The following is a 24,496-nucleotide window of genomic DNA, read 5'->3' as shown; positions in this document are numbered from 1 at the left end:
CCTCCTTACGACAAGGCCGCTGAAGACTGGGAGGATTATGAGAAGCGTTTGCGGCAACACTTCTTGGCTTTTGGCGTTGTCAACGCTCCTATGTGTAAGTCGTTATTTCTATCTTTGATTTCCCCACGGATCTATCAGCTGCTATCTCAGTTAGGCCCTCTGCGGGAACCTGCCTCTCTGTCCTTCCAAGAAATGTGTGACTTATTGTCTAACTATTACCAAAAAACACCCACGTCGTTGCCGCCCACGTGGCGTTCTACCGGTGTCATAAACAGCCCCATCAATCTTACCGGGCTTGGGCGGCGGAACTACACGGTCTGAGTAGGAAATGTCTGTTTGTCACGGACACTCATCATGAGTCTTATGCTGATTCAATGGTTAGGGATGCTATTCTATGGCTTGCTCCTGATAAAGAAGTTCAGCAACGTGCCCTACAACTGCCAAACCTGTCGTTGTCGGAAGTTCTAAGCATCGCTTAATCCTTTGAAGTGTCTCACGCTGCTGGTGCGCAAATAGACGCGTGGTGTGATGTAGGCACTGTACAGTCAACTTTCGACACAGACAATTTGCCTGTTTCACAGGAGAACGAAGATGTGGCGGCGGTTCACTCGCTTAAACAACGTCACGTTGGGCCGCAACGCTCGCAGCGAAAACAGCAACCACAGAAGCAGGTTCGTTCCACACTTCCTTCTTGTCCACGTTGTTTCGTACAGCATGACAGGGCCGTGTGTCCAAAACGTTGGGCCACGTGTAATTCCTGTAGGAAAAAAGGCCACATTGCTTCTGTGTGTCAGTCCCCTAAAGTTCCTGTCGACGAGGACGAGGCATCGGACATGGATGTTAACTGTGTGCTTTCTCAAACAAATAAGTTGTTTGTTACTGTTCGTGTTCTGGATAAAGACATTCGCATGCAAGTGGACACTGGCTCTGTCCTGTCGACGAGGACGAGGCATTGGACATGGATGTTAACTGTGTGCTTTCTCAAACAAATAAGTTGTTTGTTACTGTTCGTGTTCTGGATAAAGACATTCGCATGCAAGTGGACACTGGCTCTGTAGTATCTCTCATTAATTCTCGCACGTATTTGGAGTTGGGCTCCCCTCCCTTGTCTCCAGTTACGCGAAATCTGAGAACTTATAATAAACAGAAAATTCCTATCATTGGCCAGTTTGATGCTTCCACTGCCTACAAGTCTGTTGTTAGGCCCCTCACATTTTATGTGGTGGATCATGCGGGCACTGAAAACCTGTTCGGTTATGATGCTTTCCAGTTGTTCGGGTTCTCCACTGATGATGATGATGTGCACCTCATATCTGAGGATATTCCGTATCAACAGCTGGATGGATTGTGTTCTGAATTTTCGTCCGTGTTCTCTGCTGGTCTGGGTCGTGCCAAGGATTTTGAAGCCCACATTACTCTTAAACCTAAAGCTCGCCCTAAGTTTTTCCGGCCACACCCTATTCCGGTGGCGTTGCGTGCACCTGTCAAGGCTGAGATAGAAAGGCTAACAGCTTCAGGGATTCTCCTTCCTGTTACCTCCAGCAAATTGGCATCACCCACTGTGGAGGTTTCTAAACCAAACGGGAGTCTGCAATGGTGTGGTGATTTTAAAGCCACTGTCAATGCCCAGAGCCTCATTGCCACTTATCCTCTTCCCCGTCCTGAGGAGTTATTTACCAAGCTCGCTGGGGGCCAGTTCTTTTCCAAACTTGACTTATCGGAGGAGTACCATCAGTTGCCGTTGGATGCTTCTTCCAAGGAATTTCTCGTCATCAACACTCCTTGTGGGTTGTATCAGTACCAGCGGTTACCATTTGGCGTCGCTAGCGCGCCGGCCATTTTTCAGCGGTTTTTGGAACAGCTCACGGCTTCCGTTCCCGGCTGCATAAATTATCTGGATGACATTGTTGTCACGGGGGCCTCCACTGAGGAGCACCTTCGCAATTTGCCTGTTACGGGTTTTGCATTCGGCTGGGTTGAGGTGCAATCTGGACAAGTCACAGTTCTTCCAACCCTCCATTGTTTATCTTGGTTTCCACTTGTCCCGTGAGGGTATACGTCCTCTACGTCAGCACGTTGCGGCCATTAACGCTCTACCCCAGCCGTCTACGGTCAAAGAACTTCAGGCGTTTCTAGGCAAGATTGCTTATTATCACAAATTCATTCCATCCGCGGCGGCGGTAGCTCATCCTCTGCATCAGCTGTTACGCAAAAACGTCCCTTTCTGTTGGTCCGACGAGTGTGAGCAGGCTTTTGTCCACCTGAAGGCTCATTTGCAGTCGGCGCCTTGTCTTGCCACATTCCTTCCGGGTCAGCACTTGGTTCTGGTGACTGACGCGTCGCAGTATGGCCTAGGGGCTGTTCTCGCCCATTGGTATGAGGATGGGTCGGAACGACCCATCGCCTATGCTTCCAAGACCCTCAACGATGTGCAACGGCATTACTCTCAAATTGAAAAGGAGGCGCTCGCTATCATTTATTCTCTAAAAAAGTTAAGCGTTTTTTTGTATGGTTCTAAGTTTCACCTCATCACCGACCACAAGCAGCTGGTCTCTCTGTTCAGCCCATCAGCGTCGCTTCCGGATAAGGCAGCTTACCGCCTGCAACGTTGGGCCTTATACTTGTCTCGTTTTCACTATGAGATTCACTATCGCCCCACGGCCCAGCACGCCAATGCTGACGCATTGTCGCGATTGCCGATGGGCCCCGACATGGTTTTCGATTGTGATGAACTACTCTGTTTCCACATTGATGAGGAAGGTCGAGGGTTTTCCACTTACAGGTTCGCAGGTCGTGTCTGCTACTGCGTGGGACCCCGTCCTGTGTCAGGTGATCGGTTTTGTTCAACGGGGTTGGCCGGACAGGACCAAGGGCTGGGCATCAGATGCCCTTCGGAACTACCATGCCTTGCGCCTTCGTCTGTCTGTTCGTGATGGTGGTGTTCTTCTGGCAACGGAAGGCGCATCTCCACGGGTCGTGGTGCCAGCCTCTCTCCGCAAAGATGTTCTCAAACTGTTGCATGAAGGCCATTGGGGTATTTCTCGGACTAAGTCCCTGGCCCGCAGGCACGTTTATTGGCCCGGTATTGATTCGGACATCGCCCACATGGTTGCTGCGTGTGGTCAGTGTGCTCCACAACTGGCTGCACCTCGTACAATGCCCTCTCTGAGGCCTGATCCGGCGCAGCCATAGGAACGGGTGAACGCTGACTTTGCTGGCCCCTTCCTCGACACTTATTGGCTACTGTTGATTGACGCCTTCTCGAAGTTTCCGTTTGTTGTTCGATGTCCATCGCCCACCACTGAGGCGACGATGCTGGCTTTGTCCAAAATCTTTGTGCTAGAAGGTCTTCCATCCACGATCGTCACGGACAATGGCCCTCAGTTCTCTTCACAGGCCTTCTGCGATTTTTGTACTGGACAAGGGATTCATCATGTTACAGCACCGCCCTTCCATCCGGAATCGAATGGGGAGGTCGAGCGCCTTGTCCGCACTTTCAAAAGCCAGATGAAAAAATTCCTTAGTGATTTTTCCACAGATGACGCTCTGCTGCAATTTCTGAGTTCTTATCGCTTCACGCCTCTGGGTGATCGCAGCCCTGCTGAACTCTTGCATGGCCACCAACCGCGCACTCTACTGCACCTGCTTCACCCTGTCAGGCCTTGTGCCGTGTCCCCTAGTGCGGGAAAATACTCGGTGGGCGCCAACGTGTGGGCACGAGGGTATGGATCTCGCCCTAAATGGATTCCAGGGGTGGTCAAGGCTCTTCGCGGCTGCCAGCTTTGTGAAATACGTACGGACGATGGCATGGTTGTTCGCCATTACGACCAGATGCGCCCACGAGTGGTGGCCACGCCGGTGCCACCGCCCCTTCCTTCGCCTCCACCAGCCCGAGACGCCAGTCCTGTCGCTGCTGCCAATCTACCGTATGTGTTGCTGCAGCCGACTTCGCTACCGCTTCCGAGTATGCCGGAACCAGCCCCAGTCGCGACGCCGCCTTCTCCAGGACCCATCCCCCTGGAGCACACCCCCAGGTCCACGACACCTATGGATGCTGCTCCGGAGTTCTCACCCATCATCTCGTCCAAGAGGCATGTTCCACGCACGAGCTTCCGTCCTGGACATTTTCGACCATACTCTCTCTGCGGGATCTTCTCGGGGCCTCGCAAGAGGCCATGGATGTCTCCGCACTGTCCATGTCTCCAAGGAAGTGAGTGTTTTTTTTTTTTTTTAAGGGGGGAAAAGTGTTGTGACAGTGTCACGAGATTTGTAGTGCCGCCACGACAGTACGCGCAAACGGCGCGGGAACGCCACCTAGCTACGAACGGCGCCGGCCGCACGTCACGTCACGGCAGTCGAATAAGAGATACTGAGTTGTTATCATGTAACCAGCTATTGATTCTAAGTGAGTGTGTTTGACTATCCACTTAATTATTGGTGATTAAAGGTTATAACACTGAATAATGGGGATGAGATCATCTTCAAAAACCTTCACCACCGTGCCATCAAGAAATATTGCACCAATTATTCCGTGACTGTACACTGCACACCACACTATCACCCTTCGAGGGTGAAGAGACTTTTTGATTGCAAAACGTGAATTCTCAGTCCCCCAGATGCACCAATTTTGCTTATTGATGAACCCATCCAAATAAAAGTGGGCTTCACTGCTAAACCAAACCATGCATGTGCATACTACTTCCCACCATTCCCTGCGCCCAACTGTGCAGTTTGAACATCCTAATGCAAACTATTCAGAAGTTATGATGATTTTATTTCATATGGCTCAATAACTGTCATCCTGTACATGAAGTTACTACAAGGGTGATCCCAAAAGCAAGGTCTCCAATTTTTAAAAAATATAAAGAAACGTTTTTTTACAATAAATTGTACATAGTTTTGAAAGTTGAAAATTTATCTATTTTTTCATGTAAACATCATTTCAATGGATGCATTTTTGTAAACACTGTAGCAGTTTCTGCATGCCCATGTCATACCATCCTGCCACCATGCTACTGAAGAAGTGTCGGATCTCATCTTTCACCTGATTGGTGTCACTGAAGCTAATTAAGGTCTTGCCAGTGCAAAAATGAACAAGACAGAGGGCTCAAGCCAGGCCATCAATTTTGCAATGAACACACTGTGTTCATGTAGCAAGGTGCGTAGTTCACTCCACCTTGCATTGTGTAAGCAGAACTGGTTCAACTGTTGACCTTCAGCCATGGTGCCATCATCAGTGCATACCAGCTCCAAACCCGGAAATGCATCAAGGACGGTGATGAACAGGCAGTGAAAAACCATCGGTTCAACAGAGTCCTTCAGTCCAAAGGATAGGTCAAGACAGATCCTAGGATGGGGTACACACCATGAAGGCATAGACAATTGCTCCTTGATAGAAGGCAACATTGGGGGAGATTTGAGTGCAGAGCAGAGACACTATATGCAAACTGTGATTGTGTCTCCAGCCCTCGGTCTCTCTTGTGGGAGGGGAATCTTCCTACAAGGAAAAAGGATCTGGTAGTGCAGGTGCTCAGGAGAGCAGCGAATGTGCATCACATACTTGAGCAGCAGTTGTTGGCAACTCTGTATGAGATTGGGTCCTCCGTGAGTCAGCTGGTCACAAGGCTGGTCTGCTCAAGTCAGACCCAACAATGGTGTATTGGATCCAGTATCTGCAATGCTGAAGGCAATACCATGGGATCTGCCGGACTCCCATAATCAAGACAGGACAGGATCAGAGCTTTGTAAAGCCACAAAAGAGTATAGTGGTCCCCACCCCATTTGTTGTTACTGAGGCAGCAAAGAGTATTAAGGTATGATGAACATGTATGTCTAAGTTGGCAAAGATGTGGAAGCCATGCCAAAGAGGTATTGAAGACCAGCCCCAAAAAGCTATAAGACTCCATAACATTGAGCAATTGGTTTTTGAGGTAGAGTTCTGGTTGTGGTCGGAAAGTACAATTGTTAAGAGAAGGGGCATGATGCAAAACTTGACGGCTGAAATATTGAAGTATGGAAGCCATGGAGGAGAGACCAGGACTGCACCTTTTGTACGGCACCCTGCAGTTGGTTTTCAACATGTCCCACCATGACACAAGGCGGCGAATGGCTGTCTCATAAAGTTCCCGGGGCTGCAATGTTAACCAGTTCCGCATGTACAGTTGGACGTCGTTGTCTGAGGTGAATTGTTTGCCCCTCAGAGCCTTTTTAAGGGGACCAAAAATGGCTTAATCACAGGGAGAGAGGTCCTGACTGTATGGAGGGTGGCAGAGAACCTCCCATTTGAATTTCTGCAGGAGTGCCACGACTGTGCTGGCCATATGAGGCTTTGCATTGTCATGGAGCAGAATGACCCCACGTGTGAGATTGCCTGGTTGTTTTGATTTGATCGCTTGGCGAAGGGTGGTCAAGGTCTGTCAGTAACGCTGGGCATTCACTGTTGTCCCGTGCTGCAGGAAATGAATCAGAAGGGAGCCATCTTGGTCAAATGATTCACCTCGGGCAAAGACGTCCAGCTGTACGTGCAGAATTGGTTAACATCGCAGCCCCAGGAATTTTATAAGACAGCCATTTGCTGCATTGTGTCACAGTGGGACAAGTGTCTCAACAGCCATGGTCAATACTTCTAACATACAGGTACTGGTTTCTGTAATTATGCCTCTGGCTCGTTTCTCTTTGAATGCCCCTTATATTATAAAAGATATGTTTATGAGACAGTAGTACTTTTCAACAGCCCACAAGAAGAACTACGTAACCTAGCAGATGAAGTGAATAAATGCACCAAAGGATCAAATTGAATCAAATTGAATCAAACATCAAATAACAGAAGGAATTTACTTCCTTAATAATACTATTTCCAGTCACAATAACAAGCATACCTTCCAAATACACAGAAGACCCACAACCAATGAAGTTGCCATTAACAAAATCTCCTGACACCCAAACAATGTAAGATAACTTTTTTTTAGGTCAGCTGTGATACGTACGCTGCACATCCTCATCAGGGTAGCGGATGGATGTAATGAAATGAACATACTTAAAACTATAGCATACAAATAATGGATATAATCCATCCCCTCAAACACGCTAATTGAACAAATTCGATGTACATTAAAGCAACAACCATCATCATTGCATGCTAAAAAAAGTAATTCCAAAATCTGACAATTCTCCATTCTTCAATAAAGTGTCATCGAATTTGTAAACCTTTTCAGATTGCACAATATAAAAATATCCTCCATACACATAAACTAGAAAATAAAATTGTTCTCAATAACATACCCACTGCAGAGTGGCACCAAAGTCTGACACACAAACGTTCATGCTGTTGTTCTTGCTTCTATAAAGAGCAAACAGGGAGAAACTTTGCAAAGTGCTACAAAGAATATATGGCTGCCCTCTGACTCAAACTCTTGACCAAGTCCAGTTATACATAACACATGGCCCATCAAACAGTCTGCAGGTGAGATCAACGATAACTTTTCAATGTTACATATTCCTCACAAAAGGTTGCAGATGGATCTCTAAACAGTAAGAGATTTACATTCACAAGCTAAAATCACCACAAAAAGTCCTTAACAAACAAAGTGAATTGACACAGAACTATTTCTTCCAGAATTTCTAAGACATCCAGGCACAAAATACCAAAAAAGACAATAAGAATACATGCTCTTCCTCCTGCATAAATTAATATTCTCCAATTCATGTAACAATTATAGCATTCTTTCTATTTACTCAAAATTGTTTTGCTCTTTATTATCTTTACTGTCATGGCCCAATGAAGAAAATCTTGGTCACACATGGTAGTAACTCATTCATGTCCAAAAGACGACACGCCACTTGTCCAAAAGAACAGAAGCCACATATATATAATTCAGATGAGAACGGCCAATGATCTCTTCAGTGTGAATGCACAACAGGCTCAACTCTTACAAGACTCAGAAAAATGCCACGAATAATGAAGATAATGGGCAAGGAGAACTACATTAGTAGTGTGTGGACAAGTTCAGAATTTGTCTGAAGGGAGCTGTGCTAGGGTAGTCTGCGCAGTTGCAATGATCACAGTGCCCAGATGATTTAGTGGTCAGTGTGTCTCCTTAGTATGCAGGGGAACCAAGTTTGACTCCCAGTCCAGCACAAATTATCAGCTTTCCCATTGGTTTCAATCAATCATCAGATTAGATTAGATTAATACTTGTTCCATAGATCATGGATACGACACTTCGTAATGATGTGGAACGTGTCAGGTTAATAAAAGATGTCTGTACAAGATATTACATTACACAAAATATTGCATGACACTAATGTTTAAGTTGTTTTTTTTTCCCCTTAATTTATATCTAAAAATTCAGCCAATGAGTACAAGGAGTTGTCATCTAGAAATTCTTTTAATTTATTTTTAAATGTTGGTTGGCTATCTGTCAGGCTTTTGATGCTGTTTGGTAGGTGACCAAAGACTTTTGTGGCAGCATAATTTACCCCTTTCTGTGCCAAAGTCAGATTTAACCCTGCATAGTGAAGATCATCCTTTCTCCTGGTGTTATAGCTATGCACACTGCTATTACTTTTGAACTGGGTTGGATTATTAACAACAAATTTCATAAGTGAATATATATACTGTGAGGTTACTGTGAGGATCCCTAGATCCTTAAATAGATGTCTGCAGGATGACCGTGGGTAGGCTCCAGCAATTATTCTGATTACACGTTTTTGAGCAATGAGTACTTTTCTACTCAACAATGAATTACCCCAGAATATGATGCCATACGAAAGCAGTGAATGAAAGTAGGCATAGTAAGCTAATTTACTGAGATTCGTATCACCAAAATTTGCAATAACACTAATAGAATTACGAAGCTGAACTCAGACGTTTCAGCAGACCATCAATGTGTTGCTTCCAGTTTAACCTCTCATTAACGGACACACCTAAAAATTTTGAAAATTCTACCTTAGCTACAGACTTCTGTTCAAAGTCTATATTTATTACTGGAGTTGTGTCATTTACTGTACGGAACTGTATATACTGTGTTTTATCAAAATTTAAAGAGAGTCCGTTTGCTGAGAACCACTTAATAATTTTGTGAAAAACATCATTTACAATTACATCACTTAGTTCTTGGTTTTTGGATGTTATTACTATACTTGTATCATCAGCAAAAGGAACTAACTTTGCATCTTCATCAATGTGGAATGGTAAGTCATTAATGTATATCAAGAACAGTAAAGGACCTAAGACCGAACCCTGTGGGACCCCGTACTTGATAGCCCCCCAGTTTGAGGAATCAGCTGTTGTTTTAACATTATATGAACCACTTATTTCAACTTTCTGCATTCTTTCAGTTAAGTATGAATTAAACCATTTGTGCACTGCCCCCCCTCAAACCATAATGATGTAGCTTATTCCATGATTTACACAATCAAAGGCCTTTGAGAGATCACAAAAAATACCAATGGGTGATGTCCGGTTATTCAGAGCATTTAATATTTGATCAGTGAAAGCGTATATAGCATTTTCTGTTGAAAAGCCTTTCTGAAAACCAAACTGACATTTTGTTAGTACTTTATTTTTACAAATATGGAAGGCTACTCTTGAATACATTACTTTCTCAAAAATTTTTGATAGAGCTGTCAGAAGAGAGATTGGGCGGTAGCTGTTGACATCCTTTTTATGCAATGGTTTTACAATGGCATATTTCAGTCTATCGGGGAAAACACCCTGCTCCAAAGAGCTATTACATACGTGGCTGAGAATCCTACTTATCTGTGGGGAACAAGCTTTAAGTACCTTGCTGGAAATGCCATCAATTCCGTATGAGCTTTTACTTTTCAGTGAGTTTATTATTTTACTGATTTCAGAGGGAGAGGTTGGTGAAAATACAGTTGTTTCAAACTGCACAGGTATGGCCTCTTCTATTAGTAGCCTTGCCTCTTCTAGTGAAGATCTAGATGCTATTTCCTCCACAACATTTAAAAAATGATTATTGAAAATATATTCAATTTCTGATTGTTTGTTAGTACACTTGTCATTCAGGTTTATGGCACTTAAGTTTTCCTGTGCTCTCGGTTGCCCTGTTTCCCTTTCAATAATATTCTATCACTCTCAGCCAACGTCTGTAATTCTTTGTGTCATAAATAATTCACTTTTTTTATCTTTTGTGTAATGTTTAATCCATATTATACATGTACTCTCAATATACGAATGCATTTGAAGCTTGCACAGTTCACGTGCATTGATTATCTATCCTTTTAAATATTTACTCTGCAATGCAATGCATCTCAGGTCAAAGATCGTGACGTAGCAAAGTGTGATATCTATGATTTTCACAGCTAAATCAGGTTGGTTGTACAAAATGTAAAATGTGCATTAATAGAATGGATTCTGTCTGGATGGAACAGTGCATTGTAAGTACTCAAAACATACCAATTGTTTCTCTTTTGTAACTTTTTGTCACTAGTAACTAAATTTCCATTATTGCCACCAGCACCATCACCACAGCATCTAGTCCCACATGGTCCAGATTACGTTCTTGTAATGCCTCTATCTGCTGGTGATCCTGCAGTGGCTTGAAAACTAGTTAATGGTACAGAAAATACACCATATAAAAATGTAGAAAGTTACTATTTTCATATTATATCCAAATAAATTGCCAATATAATATGCTACTGCATACAACATGCAGATCGTTAAATTTATGTACGACTGTCACAAATGGTCATATTACAGTACATATAGTACGTAAAATACATTCTTAAGGATATTATTGACTGGGATTTTTGTGTAAATATTGATGTATGCAGGCCCTCTGCATCATCTTTGGTTCAACTTGTAAACATTAATCAGCTGTTTAGACGTCAGCATTCCAAGTGCCTCCAAATGGAATGTTGTAACCAGACTGTATTGCAGAAGAGAGATTGACAGTGTCTGGTGCATTTTATTATTGCTAATGTAATATATTTCACTGCACGATGACAGTTACCACTGTTAAATGCAGCGTACATAAATATTTCATTATGTCAGTCCTATTACTTCATTTCAGTGGTTTATGATGGCTGGTACGTTAATTGATGAAAGAGTTTTTACATCACTATGTGAGCATGTGAAATTTATGCGAGTCTTCATGAGCATGTACACCAGATAGCATTATATTGACAGTTAAATAAGAAATGCATTTAACGTATTCTCTGTTCTGGTATGCAGGATACCTAACGATGAATAAACAAATACTGTCTGGATTTTAACTTCTTTTACTGACAGCAATCAGTTTCAATCTAGGCTGCAGAATGCCTTTAGCTTTGCTGCCACAAAGTGCAGGTTGTCAACAGTGGTTGCTGAAACCAGTAGTCATTACTAAAAGATGCTGTTACTCAGACAGTGTTTGTTTATTTATTGTAACAAAAGATAGCACAGTTATTAAGATATGGCATCAATTATGAACTGCATGGCAATGGTATGAAGATGGACTGGCTGTAATAAAGCAGTATTTATTGTCACCTCTTGCTGATGAATTATGACTTTTCTTTTAAGAAACATTATTGATTTCACAGTCATACCAGAACGTATACACAAGGGTCATTCCATACTGTTTTATACTTTATTTTTTCTCATCATTTATGGTTTGTCACTTGACTCATCATTACAGTTGTGAGTACGTAGTACTTTGGTCTAAGGTCTAACAGTAAGTGGCAGCACAATTACTAAAATTGTAATCCCTGCACAGTACAGCCTATTTTCCAAACTGCTGTCATTGTACGAGTGGCCAACACGGGATGTGATTGTAAATGACAGCACCGAACAACGTGATTTCTGCAGGATGAGGGTGCAAACTCAGTGGATATGCACTATCACAAAAAGTGCTCTTTAAACATGACAATGCTTTTCCCCATATGAGTCAGAAAACTGCAGCTGCCATTGATGAAATGGCATTCCAGGTACTGCCACACCCACTGCATTCTCCTGACTTGACCCCTTTAATTTCTGGAGGCCCTCCTCGTACTACTACTATGGATCATATTACACCCATTACGCACAGCTGCTCACAGTTCCTTTAAGTCTGTGAAATCATGTCCATGCAGAAGATTTGTCGTGGCCCCCAATTGTTGGTAATCAGAAGGGGCCAAGTCAGAAGAATAAGGTGGGTGTGGCATACATGGAATCCCTTTTCAGTGATGGCAGCTGTGGTTTTCCAACTCATACGGGGACAAGTGTTGTCATGTTACAAGAGCACTTTACATGATGGGGCATAATCTCCATACACTGCCTCCAACTGCCTGTGAGTATCTGCATTGTTTACATCCTCCTTCCACAGAAACCATATCATCCAGTTCCATTCTTTTGTTTATCATAATGCATGTTGTCCACTCATGTAATGACACAGTTTCGAAAATTGGCTATACTGTGCAGGGGATTACACTTCTAGTAATTGTATTGCCATCTATAGTTAGACTGAAGTACTACGTACTTGCAACTGTAATGAGGAGTCAAATGACGTACCATGAATAAAATAAAGTGTAAAACAATATGGAATGCCACTTGTACTTGCAGTTGAGGTTCTTTTTATGTATATAACTGTCTACCATCTTTTTGATTTGGACAGTTAAGCCCCAAGATCCCCACAACCTATTTACTTGTCATCACTGTCTGCTGTCCTTGAGAAGGCTGGGTGCCTCTAACATGTGCGCCCCCCCTCCCCCCCCCCCCCCCACCTTGATCTGTCCCATCATATAGGACTTATTCACCTGAACACATAACATGAATGCACTGGGAAAAAACAAACCATTCACATAAACATTGTGAATATTCTAGAATTATTATTACTTCTTAGTAATGCGTACTGCTGAAATGAATCATTCAGACAATGGGCTAAAACTGTCTGCAGACAGAAGGTCCAACTTAGATCTCTCTAAAACAGCCAATGTTTAACTCACACTGCTGGCTGGTGACTAGCAATAGCTGCACTATGGATTCACCATACCATGAATAACACTGGAGTACAAATCTCTGCTGCTGGTGAGTTTCATCCAGGAAGCCTGTAGTACTAACATGTGGTCCAACAATTCCATTATCCTTGATACAGTATTACATGGAGTATGATGACAATTGAGTGTGGTGACAAATGTACAAGGAAGAGTCAAAAATTAAGCTAAACTTTCATCAGAAAACACCTTTAAATCCTTAACCTGCCTTCTGCACATGCATATTGAAGTCACATACACACCATTCAACCCCGACCACTTCAGATGGATTCTGTCAAGAATTAACATATCCACTCCACTAGTAGTTTGCACCAAAGAGGAACAACATGTATTAATTATATTTCTATGGTCAGAAGGGATAAAGGGGCTGAAATTCATCATAGACTTTACACGGGGTTATTGCTGTATCACGTAACATAGGTGGCAAAAGAAGTTTGACACATACAGAGAGAGCTGGATGCCCATCAACATCCACCAGCAGATTCGGTACACCCAAGAGATGGTTTTAGTGGAGACTCAAGTTACCACTGATACAGTAGCATCTTCTCTGGATCAGTCATGGTTCTGCCTGTCACACTAATCATGATGAACTTTTTTCCATAAAGTTTCTGAACTATGGTTACCAAGCCAGCTTACTTAAGAACTATGTCAAACATGCTGACATCTGCCAACAACCGCTTGACCATTTCAACAGGGAACAAGGTCGGTTATGCTAATCATTTTTTGGGATGCAAATGGACCCGTACTGGAAAGGTACATGACAGAGGGATCAACTACAACACCAAGTCTTATGGTGAATTGTTGGAAAACAAGCTGAAGTCAGCCATTCACATCAAACAATGAGATATATTCTGAAAGAAAATGTTGCTGTTGCGCAACAATGCCCATCTGCACATGGCCCACCATACCAATGAAACTATCAAGAAATTGGGCTTTGAGCTGCTGGAACACTTTCCCCACAGCTCAGATCTTACTCCCTATACTTACATCTACACTCTTAAATCACTTACAGCATGTGGCAGAGGGCACCTCTAGTACCACCAACAAATCCCCCATTTCTTGTTCCATTTGTTAATTGCGCGTGGGAAGAATGATTATTGGTAAACCTCTGTATTAGCTCTAATTTCTTGGATAGTCTCATTGTGGTCTTTTTGCAAGTATGAAATAATATGATGCCCAACTCTTCCTGGGATGTACTCTCTCACAATTTCAATAGTAAACCTCTCAGTGATGCACAATGCCTCTCTTGTAGCATTTGCCATTGGAGCTTGTTGAGCACATCCATAATGTTCCCACACTGACTAAATGATCCTGTGACCAAATGTGCTACTCTTCACTGGATATTGCTTGTCCCTTCTAGTAATTCAATAATGTAAGGGTCCCAGACTGATCGGCAATACTCCAGAAATAGTCAAACAAGAGTTTTTTAAGTAACTTTTTTTGAAGATTAATTACATTCCCTGAAGAATCTACCTGTGTATCTCAGCCTAGCATCTGCTTTGTCTACTATTTGTTTTATGTGGTTATTGCACATCAGTTCACTCCAGATGGTTACCTAGGTATTTAGCAGTAGTTACTGTTTCCAGCAATTTGTTACAAATAAAATGGCGGAAAAAAAAACACACTACCTATAAGGAGTTGTGTGACATGAACAAAACTTGGTAGATGTGTTTTTACACATGAAATACGATGTCTATGCAAATTTCACGCCAGCTGCATAGGAGTGGAGCTAGTAGTGTCACTATGAAGATGCACATCAAGTTTGCTTGAAATACACATTGTAACGATTGTGAGCATTAGTTATCTTTGAGATAGGGACATGCTGAGTTGATGTTAGTCAAGAATACCTTTACGGTGACAAAGATGCCATTATCAACACCACATGCACTTTCAATGTGATAATGTAATAGTGCTACGAGAAGCTGGATGTTCCTTCTGGAATATTTTAGAAAGAGGGAATGTAGCACACTGCAGATGACTGCTGACAGGAGTGGTCACGAGAATGTACGGTCACAATAAAACATGGCTCTGGATGGCCACACGCCACTACTATGATGGCAGACCACCATTTCTGTTATATGGCTCTGATGCATCATACTGCATCTGCCGTAGCTATTTGAGAAGCAGCTGACACCGTAGTGACACAATAAACCCTTACACACCAGTTACTTCAAGGACAGCTCTAAGCCCAATGCCCTGTAGTGCGCATTCCACTGACCCCAAACCACTGACATCTGCAACTTCAGTGGTGTCTAGCAAGAGCTCACTGGGGGACAGGGTGGAGGTCTATTGCATTTTCTCATGAAAACTGATTCTGCTCCAGTGCCGGTGATGGGTGTGCATTGGTTAGGAGGTCGGTTGAGGGCCTGCAAACCAACCTGTCTGTGTGCCAGACACACTGGAGCTACACCTGAAGTTATGTTCTTCGGATGCAATTTTGTATGTCAGCAGGAGGATTCTCATGGTTATCCCATGCACCCTGACTGCAAATTTGTATGTCAATCTGGTGATTCAACCTGTAGTGCTGCCATTCATGAACAGCATTCCACAGGTGTTTTCCAACAGGATAACGCTCACCAACATACCACTGTTGTAACCCAACATGCTCTACAGAGTGTCAACATGTTGCTTTGGCCTGCTTGATCAGCAGCTCTGTCTCCAATCAAGCACATATGGGACATCATCGGACAACTCCAGCATCATCAACAACCAGTATTAACCATCCCTGTATTGACCAATCAAGTGAAACAGGCATGAACTCTATCCCACAGGCAGACATCCAGCACCTGTACCGCAACAAAATGCATGCACATCTGCATGCTTGCATTCAACATTCTGGCAGTTACACCATATTTAATGTAACAGCATTTCACATTTGAAATGACTTAGCTCACACTTAAATTTACCTTGATCCTGCCATGTTAATCACTCAAATATGTTACCTAGATAAATGTATTCTCAAAATTTCATTACTCTACATTATTTATCTTTTAGTGTTGTAATTTTTTTTCCTCTTTTCCATCTACATGGATCCAAAGAAGTCGTCAAATATTAAGTCCATCTGGCTGGGTTAGGGAGAGATGCTCTGCCACTGCCTCAGTTACATTTCTAGGCCTGCTCACAACAGAATTATTGCAGCCAGAGAGGGGGTTCTGTCCTCAGCTCAAATTACACTTACTGACACCCGCATTAATGTTTTTAGCATAATACAGGCAAAAGAATCCAGAATCTCTCTCTCTGCCAATAAGCAGGATGTCATCTGAAATGGTATGCAATTAGAATGGATGTACAATGGCTTGGTGACGCACACTGATAATATCATTCATGGATGTTTGTTTTTGTTTTAGGCCGCAAAAACATCTAAGATCATACACACCCATGTCAGAACCTTAGAACACTAACACAAAAAAAGGAGTTAAGCCCAAGAGATCAGAGGAAAGGCAGCTAAGAACAAGGACTTCTTGGAGAATGGTCCACAAAATACAGAGAGAGAGAGAGTGTGTGTGTGTGTGTGTGTGTGTGTGTGTGTGTGTGTGTGTGTGTGTGTTTGGATCTGATGGGTACCCAATGGTGAGGTCATCACCCCCTTACACTTATGAAAACAAACGAATGTGGAGATGAACTAAAAGTGTTGTACACACATGCACTCGAAATGACCACACATTTACTTTGTATCACATCACTCTCACATGCACTAAAACCAATTAGGAGGGAAGAGTGCTAATCAAGAAATTAAAACACAGAGAAACCAAAACACAGAAGAACTAAAAGAAAAGCACAGGGAAATGTGACTGACTGACCACTTACAAAAAACTAGGGTGAGCCAGCCACCCTTTGACACATTAGGAACATCTCCCTAAAATCATCTTAAAAACGTTGGACAAATCACAAAACTTTAAAACCCTAACCACATTCATTTGATCATTACATAAAATAGATGGCAGATCCACCAGCAAATCCGCCGCAGTCTGCTGAGTGCAAATTTGTACACCAATCTGGTGATTGGACCTGTGGTGCTGCCATTCATGGAACACCATTCCAGGGGGTGTTTTCCAACAAGATAAAACTCACCCGCATACCACTGTTGTAACCCAATATGATCTACAGAGTGTCATTTTGTCTTGGCCTGCCCAATCTCCGTATCTGTCTCCAATCAAGCACATATGTGACACCACCATCTGACGACAACTCCAGTGTAATCCAGAAACAGCATTAACCATCCTTGTATTGACCAACCAACTGCAACAGGCATGGAACTCCATCCCACAAATGACATTCAGCACCTATGCAACACAATGCATGCACATTTGCATGCTTGTGTTCAAAAATCTGGTAGTTACACTGGTTATTAATATACCAACATTTCACATTTGCAGTGGCTCATCTCAGGCACACTTTAACTTGTGATCTTGCAATATTAATCATTTAAATTTGTTATCTACACAAATGTATTCCCAAAACTTCATTACTCCACATGAATTATTATTTGGTGTTGGAATTTTTTCCATTAGTGGAGTTTAATTTATAGTAGGGTATTTCTTCTCATATGTAAGTGCAATATGTTTCATTTAGTTTATTTGCATTTAGGGACAACTGCCAGTCCTGCAGTTCGTTACAGTCTTCTGGCATTGCTACTTTGTTATAGACATCTGCATAATCTGCAGACAACTTCACGGAGCTTTCAACATTATCCTCTAAAACATTAACTTAAACTGTAAACAGCAGTGGATCTATAGCACTCCCATGGGGTAATCTTGAAATTACCTTCATATATTTTTATTTAGTTTTGTTAAGAGCGACAAGTTAAATTCTATCTGCTATGAAGTCTTGAATCCATTCACAAATATGGTCCAATACTCTGTAAGCTCATATTCCCCACCCCAACTTAAACAACAGTGCGGAATGTACTAAATGTCTTCCTGAAATCATGGACATGGCATTAAGATGAGAACCAATATCAACAGCACTATGGATTTCATTGACAACAGACACAGGGCCGAGTATCGCAAGATCTGTATCTGTGAAATCAATGTCTATTTTTATGGCACAGATTTTGTTTCTCCAAAAGCACAAAAGATGTTCCCTTACTCTATGACATGAATTTCAGCAATATAGACCTGTAATTATGTTCATCTCTCCTATGAATCTTCTTGAAAACTAGAATGACTTGTGCTTTTTTTTTTGAGTCACTAATACCCTTCATTGTTCCACTGACCAATGCTGAAGTGTTGCTGTAAGGGTAGCAAGTTCTTTTGCATGATTTCTGTAGTGTCCTTACAGGTGTCTCATCTAATCCAGATGCCTTTCCACTACAAAGCAATTAAAGTTGCTTTCCATTCTGCAGTTACTTACCTAAATATGTGCCATTTCAACATTTGTGCAATTAGTGAAAAGAGGGACCTTATTACGATCTTCTGTAGTGAAACTGTTTTCAAAGACTAAATTCAGTATTTCAGCCTGCTCTCTCTAATTTTCTGTTTCAGTGCCTATGTGGAGAGTGAGTGTCAGAGTCGATGATTTTGATAGGCTTGCCAATTTTACAAAACACTAAAACTTGTTAGGGCTTTTAGTCAGATTGGTTGGCAAAATTTAACTTTCAAATTGATTGAACACCTCTCTCATTTCTCTTTTTTACGTTCATTTTTTGCTTCGTTCAGCTTTTGTTTGTCAACTAGGTTTTCATTTTGCTTAAACCTGTGATGAAGTTGTCTTTGTTTCTTTAGGGCTTTCTAAGATGGCTATTACACTATGGTGGGTCTTCCAATGCCTGGAAACCTTGTTCTGAACATATTTGTCTAAGGTGTAGTAACTAATGCTTGTGAATTTTATTTATTTTTGCGCCACATCATCATCCTCAGAACTGAATATTTGATGTTGACTCTTCAGATCCTCATTAGTATTTTGTCACTTTTGCTAAGGAAAACTATTTTCCTACCTTTCTCAACATTCCTTACCTTTCAACATCCCTTAATTATGATCAAAAATATCCTATTGTACATCATCTGGTATGAAAATTGAAGGTCTATTTGTTCCTAGGAAGTGTAAGCTGTTAGCCTCACAAGTTGGATGTCTGACTACATGCCTGCTCAAACATTCACAATAAAGTCACATGTCAGGCACCAGTTATGATCACATGATTCTCCCATTCTATAGATGGTAAATTGAAGTCTCCCTCTGTTATAGTAGAGTGGGCAGAGAACTAATTCACAACAGTCTGTAAGTTCTCTTTGAGGCACTCTGCCACTGCAGCTCCTGATGAAAGAAGTCTATAAAAGCATTGAACCAGTTCAAACCAACTATCTATTCCTAATACTGCTGCAGCAATATTAACTTCAATAAGAGACACTAACTCTGATACCTTCCCATACATACTCCTGCAGTTTACTAATATCATAAAAGGGGAGATCAGAAAGTAACACACAATAATTTTATTACCAAAAACTTCAATAGGTAACAAAACCAAAAAATTAAAAATGAACTTACACTATGTGATCAAAAGTATCTGGACATCTCCAAAAACATACATTTTTCATATTAGTTGCAGTGTGTTGCCACCCATTGCCAGGTACTCCATATCAGTGACCTCAGTAGTCATTAGACATCGTGAGAGAGCAGAATGGGGCACTCCACGGAACTCATGGACTACAAACATGGTGGGTGATTGGGTGTCACTTGTGTCATATATCTGTACGTGATATTTCCACACTCCTAAACATCCCTATGTCCACTGTTTCTGATGTGATAGTGAACTGGAAACGTAAAGGGACACGCACAGCACAAAAGTGTACAGGCCGACCTAATTTGTTGACTGACAGCATGTGTAATGCCAACAGCAAAATTCGGAGGCTTTGGTGTTATGGTGTGGTCATGTTTTTCATGGAGTGGGTTGCACCCCTTGTTCTTTTGTGTGGCACTATCACAGCACAGGCCTACATTGATGTTTTAAGCACCTTCTTGCTTCCCGCTGTTGAAGAGCAATTCGGGGATGGCAATTGCACCTTTCAACACAGTTGAGCACCTGTTCATAATACATGGCCTGTGGCGGAATGGTTACATAACAATAACATCCCTGTAATGGACTGGCCTGCACAGAGTCCTGACCTGAATCCTATAGAACACCTTTGGGATGTTATGGAATTTCGACTTTGTGCAAGTCCTCACTGACTGACATTGATACCTCTCCTCAGTGCAGCACTCTGTGAAGAATGGGCTGCCATTCCCCAAGAAACCTTCCAGCACCTGATTCAATGTATGCCTGCGAGAGTGGAAGCTGTAATCAAGGTTAAGGGTGGGAGAACACCATATTGAATTCCAGCATTACCGATGGAGAGCACCACGAACTTTTAAGCGATTTTCAGCCAGGTGTCTGGATACTTTTGATCACATAGTGTACATCATTTACCTACTTTTCCACACAGTCACTAACCTTCTCAACACATTTCTCCCATCGTGGTACCAGTGTCAATATGCATTGTTCATAGAAGTCCATTTGGTTGCAGTATAGTCATCTGCAGACTGCTGATTTCACTTCCGCATCTGTTGCAAAGCACTTGCCAGACAGGAATTTCTTCATGGGATCAAAAGAGATGAAAGTCTGATAGTGCAAGATCTGGACAGTATAGTGGATGCTGGAGCAACTTCCACCAAGATTCGGCAATTTTCTCATGAACAGGAGCAGCAACAGGGAGGTGAGCATCATCATGAAGAAGTTTCAAACTGTCAGAATTAATGTTGTGAGCAATATTGAATACTGTACCATTGGAAAAGTTTAACTGCTGCAATAATGTTTGCAGTTGCACACACTGGCCGTTCAGAATTGCCGTGTCAATTGCTCCAACATTCTGCAGAGTTGCAGCTGAGACCGGCTACCCAGTGTGTGGTGAATCAGTAAGCATCATACGGCCCTCTGGAGACATTGCTACGGTCCATACAGTCATCCCCATACATGCCCCTTATGTCCTTGTGAATTTCACTCTGTTTATGCACTTGGCCTACAAATATCAAACTACACTTTGCTTCTATCAAAAAACACCATTGTGCATTACTGTCTGATCCTCCCTTGTATTAACCATTTCTGTTTCTGATCATGAGAACAAACATTCTCTGGGAATAATGTGGCTGAGCTAGTTTGGATTCTGGCCGAGAAATTCACATCCAATATTATCGCAGAATCATCTAACCCTCTGGTTTAGACCTTCCACTCTGCTCTAAACCAGAGGACTGCCAACAGCTGCCTTCACCAAGCCAGTCAACTTCAAAAGAAACGAAAGCCTCGGAACACATGCAGCTGACATCATTTGTGCTAAAATAAACCAAGATTTGCACCCAGTGCATTTGACACCCACCAGCTGTCTCTCCTCCATGTCTCTGACAAGACCTCTCATAAAACATATTGAGTGCACACTGCCATTCTTTTCCGACATGCTTGCAGTTTCGCTGACTGGCTCCATTACCCACCTGACATTGGTGTTTCCAATGACCAGCATATCCACTGCCTATGCTTGTCTGGACTGTGCAGAAAAATCTGGCACTAGCTCAACAAGAGTGGCATGACATGCTGATTTAACTTTGTTATCAACACTGAGTAGTACCTTGTACCTGTTGCTAAGGCACAAGTAAGCAGCCATTAAACCAGTTCCCATTTTTGGCATTCACCCAGAAGCTTGCAAACCCATATAGCTCAGATGTTGCATGTCGGAAGACGCAAATGACTTGATTGCCTGAACTAAAGGATGCTTTGTGAGGTGATCTATTTTCCTCAGATGTGGAGGTGCAGAAAGTTGTCAAAAGTGGCTTCGCAAGAACAGTTTCTTGGCAGGAATATGCAAGCTTGATGCACAATAACATGGTAAAAAATAATGTACTTGTCCACCCACCATTTTATGTAGATACATTGTAGAACAGCTAACAAATTTTGACTCTCCCATGAACATAATATTAGCACTTCATCCTGGGTATGGATGGTGGATAGGTCCTACTAACGTTATTTCCCTTTCCATTCAGAACATCAATTACAACTACTTCATTCATTACAAACTTTCCCGTGGTAAATGGTACTAAATACATAACTGTGATGCGCTTTACACTTTGGAGACCATAGCACTAATCAGAAGACCACACTTTAAGGAGGCCATGTTGTGTTTCTTGGGCATGTATGTACGAAAAATTGCTAGAAATCACTGCTGTATACGAGATCACTGAGAGCTATGTCCTTCGATTTTAGTCTACTCAGCAAACTGTAATATTGCACTCTATGAAGGTAGCCAAAGTCAGAATGTTATGGTGAAAAATAGTTCACAGTTGTTAATATTAAAGAATCTCTCTCTCTCTCTCTCTCTCTCTCTCTCTCTCTCTCTCTCTCACACACACACACACACACAACACACACACACACACACACACACACACACACACACACACACACACACCGTTTACAGTTAGCAGATATGCTATGCCAGCTAATTGTAATTACTCTTGGTCTGAAAAGAAAGAAAATGTGTCAAGCTTATGGCAACTGAAATGAACAGTTCTTGTAAATCAATGTAAAAACCAATTACCTCAACATATTCCATGATAAGGTATAAGAATGAATCAGTGAAGAATTCAGTAACGAGATGGATTATGTTCGGGTGATATAGCTTATGCAAAACAGCTACTTCATTATCAATTATGTGTTCTCTGCCTGCACATTTGGATTTGTCAATAACTTTCAGTGCATACACCTGGCCTGTTGCCCTGTAAAGATGACAGAATATTCAATATTAGAAAGGACTGTATATGGAGTAGCATCAATTATGATAAAAATGCAACATTAATTACTACACATAATTAAATTTACTAAAATTAAATTAAAAATGATTATTACCAGTTTTTGAGACAGAAAAGAATCTCTCTCTCTCTCTCTCTCTCTCTCTCTCTCTCTCACACACACACACACACACAGTGTTGCATTATAAAATATCAGGAATTGACAATCATATAAATATCACAGGCACATAGTTTAAACACAGAGGATCTTTCCAAGTGGTGTTTAAACTGTATCTTGTGAGATCCTTCACTCAGGGACATACGAACTGCATAAACATCAAAGTAATTCCGCGTGTAGGACTGACAGAAAGTAACAATTTGCAGTGTATGCTTCATGTGCAATAGTGACCATCTGTACATTAATTGTGTTGCCCACATATTTTGGCACTGAGAAAGAAACTTTGGTTGTTGTGTGATCTTAAGCTTTCCCAGAAAATCAACAGTTTTTATTGCTCAATGGCAACAAAGGCACACCTACATATCAGCTGGCAAAACATCTAATAGCAGTATTGAGTGCCTTCGTCAGTAAATGTCAGCAGCACATAAGAAACTCAGTACACTTCATTCAATGGTTGCAAGAACTACACTTTTGTAATCAGGATCTGACTGATACCTTTGACACAGTCTCACTCTTCACCAGGGTGCCACGTTCTGATCCCCTCAAGCTTATCTGGGGTAAGTTCAGCCCCATAATGATTAACCTCTTCAAACCTGTCCACACATCTACATTCTCTCTCTCAAATGGTGGCTATTATGAACAAGTGGATGACATCACCATGGGTGCTCTCTATAACAGGTACCGACAAACTTATTCATGGAGGATTTTGAAGAGGAAGGTCTGAAAGAAGTTGCACTGAACCCCCCAAGTTTCTTCAGGTATGGCGATGAGACATCTGTTGTGTGGCCACAAAGGTGTGAAGTATTTCAAGAGTTCCCCCAACATCTGAACTTCCAGTAAGAGAATGACGTATTTCTCTTTTTTGATATCCTGATCAAACACAAAGTGGATGGCATTATGGGACACACAGTGTACAGAACCCCCCCTCCCCCTTTCACACACACAGATTTGTATTAATACACTTCTAGCTGCCATCATCTTTCATTGTGTGAGTGTGTTCTATGTACACTTGCCCCCAAGGCTCATGCAATATCCGACGAAAAAGAAAGTTTACCAACAAAGCTCAAACACCTTCAGGATGTATTCAAGAAAAACATACATAGTGAAACACAAATCCAATGTACCTCCAGGCAGAGGTTGGGGCCTAGCAAATAGAATGCAATGTTGAAAATGAGACAATGGCACACTTGCCATATGCCAGTAAAATATTGAATAAAATTGGCCAAATCTTGACTCAGCATAACATTAATGTGTTTACCACCCACTTCCAAAAACATGAGCACTAGAAGGCACTATTTTGATTTGGGATCTCATAAACTGGCTTTCTTCCATATTCAATGTAAATGTAGTGCGGCATAAATTGGGCAGACTGGGCACTTAGTCTAAGGAAGGTGTCAGAAAAAACAGTAGATACGCCAAACTCGACCAAACCACAAAATCCACAGTTGCATAAAACTATACAGCTACTGGGGACTGAATTAAATATGAACAAATGGAAGTGTTAAATAAATATTTTTCGATAGTGTCTTGAAGGAGTCTGTTGAAGTACGAGAGGCCAACAGTCTGATTGATAGGGACAGTGGCTTCACTCTCAGTAAA

General features: G+C 42.0%; 1 protein-coding gene across 1 annotated transcript in view; it reads right to left on the bottom strand.

Annotated features, from left to right (window-relative positions):
• Nucleotides 1-24,496, bottom strand: part of LOC126249641 (serine/threonine-protein kinase GL21140-like) — a 223,118-nt gene that overhangs the window by 78,621 nt on the left and 120,001 nt on the right. The window contains exon 7 of the mRNA XM_049951319.1: nucleotides 22,530-22,707. Coding sequence (XP_049807276.1) covers nucleotides 22,530-22,707 — 178 coding nt within the window. The remainder of the gene's footprint in view (nucleotides 1-22,529; nucleotides 22,708-24,496) is intronic.

The sequence above is a fragment of the Schistocerca nitens genome, chromosome 3 (genome assembly GCF_023898315.1).
Source record: "Schistocerca nitens isolate TAMUIC-IGC-003100 chromosome 3, iqSchNite1.1, whole genome shotgun sequence".
Taxonomy (NCBI): Eukaryota; Metazoa; Arthropoda; class Insecta; order Orthoptera; family Acrididae; genus Schistocerca; species Schistocerca nitens.
Note: the sequence above shows the minus strand (reverse complement) of the source record. Positions and strands in the feature narration are given on the sequence as shown.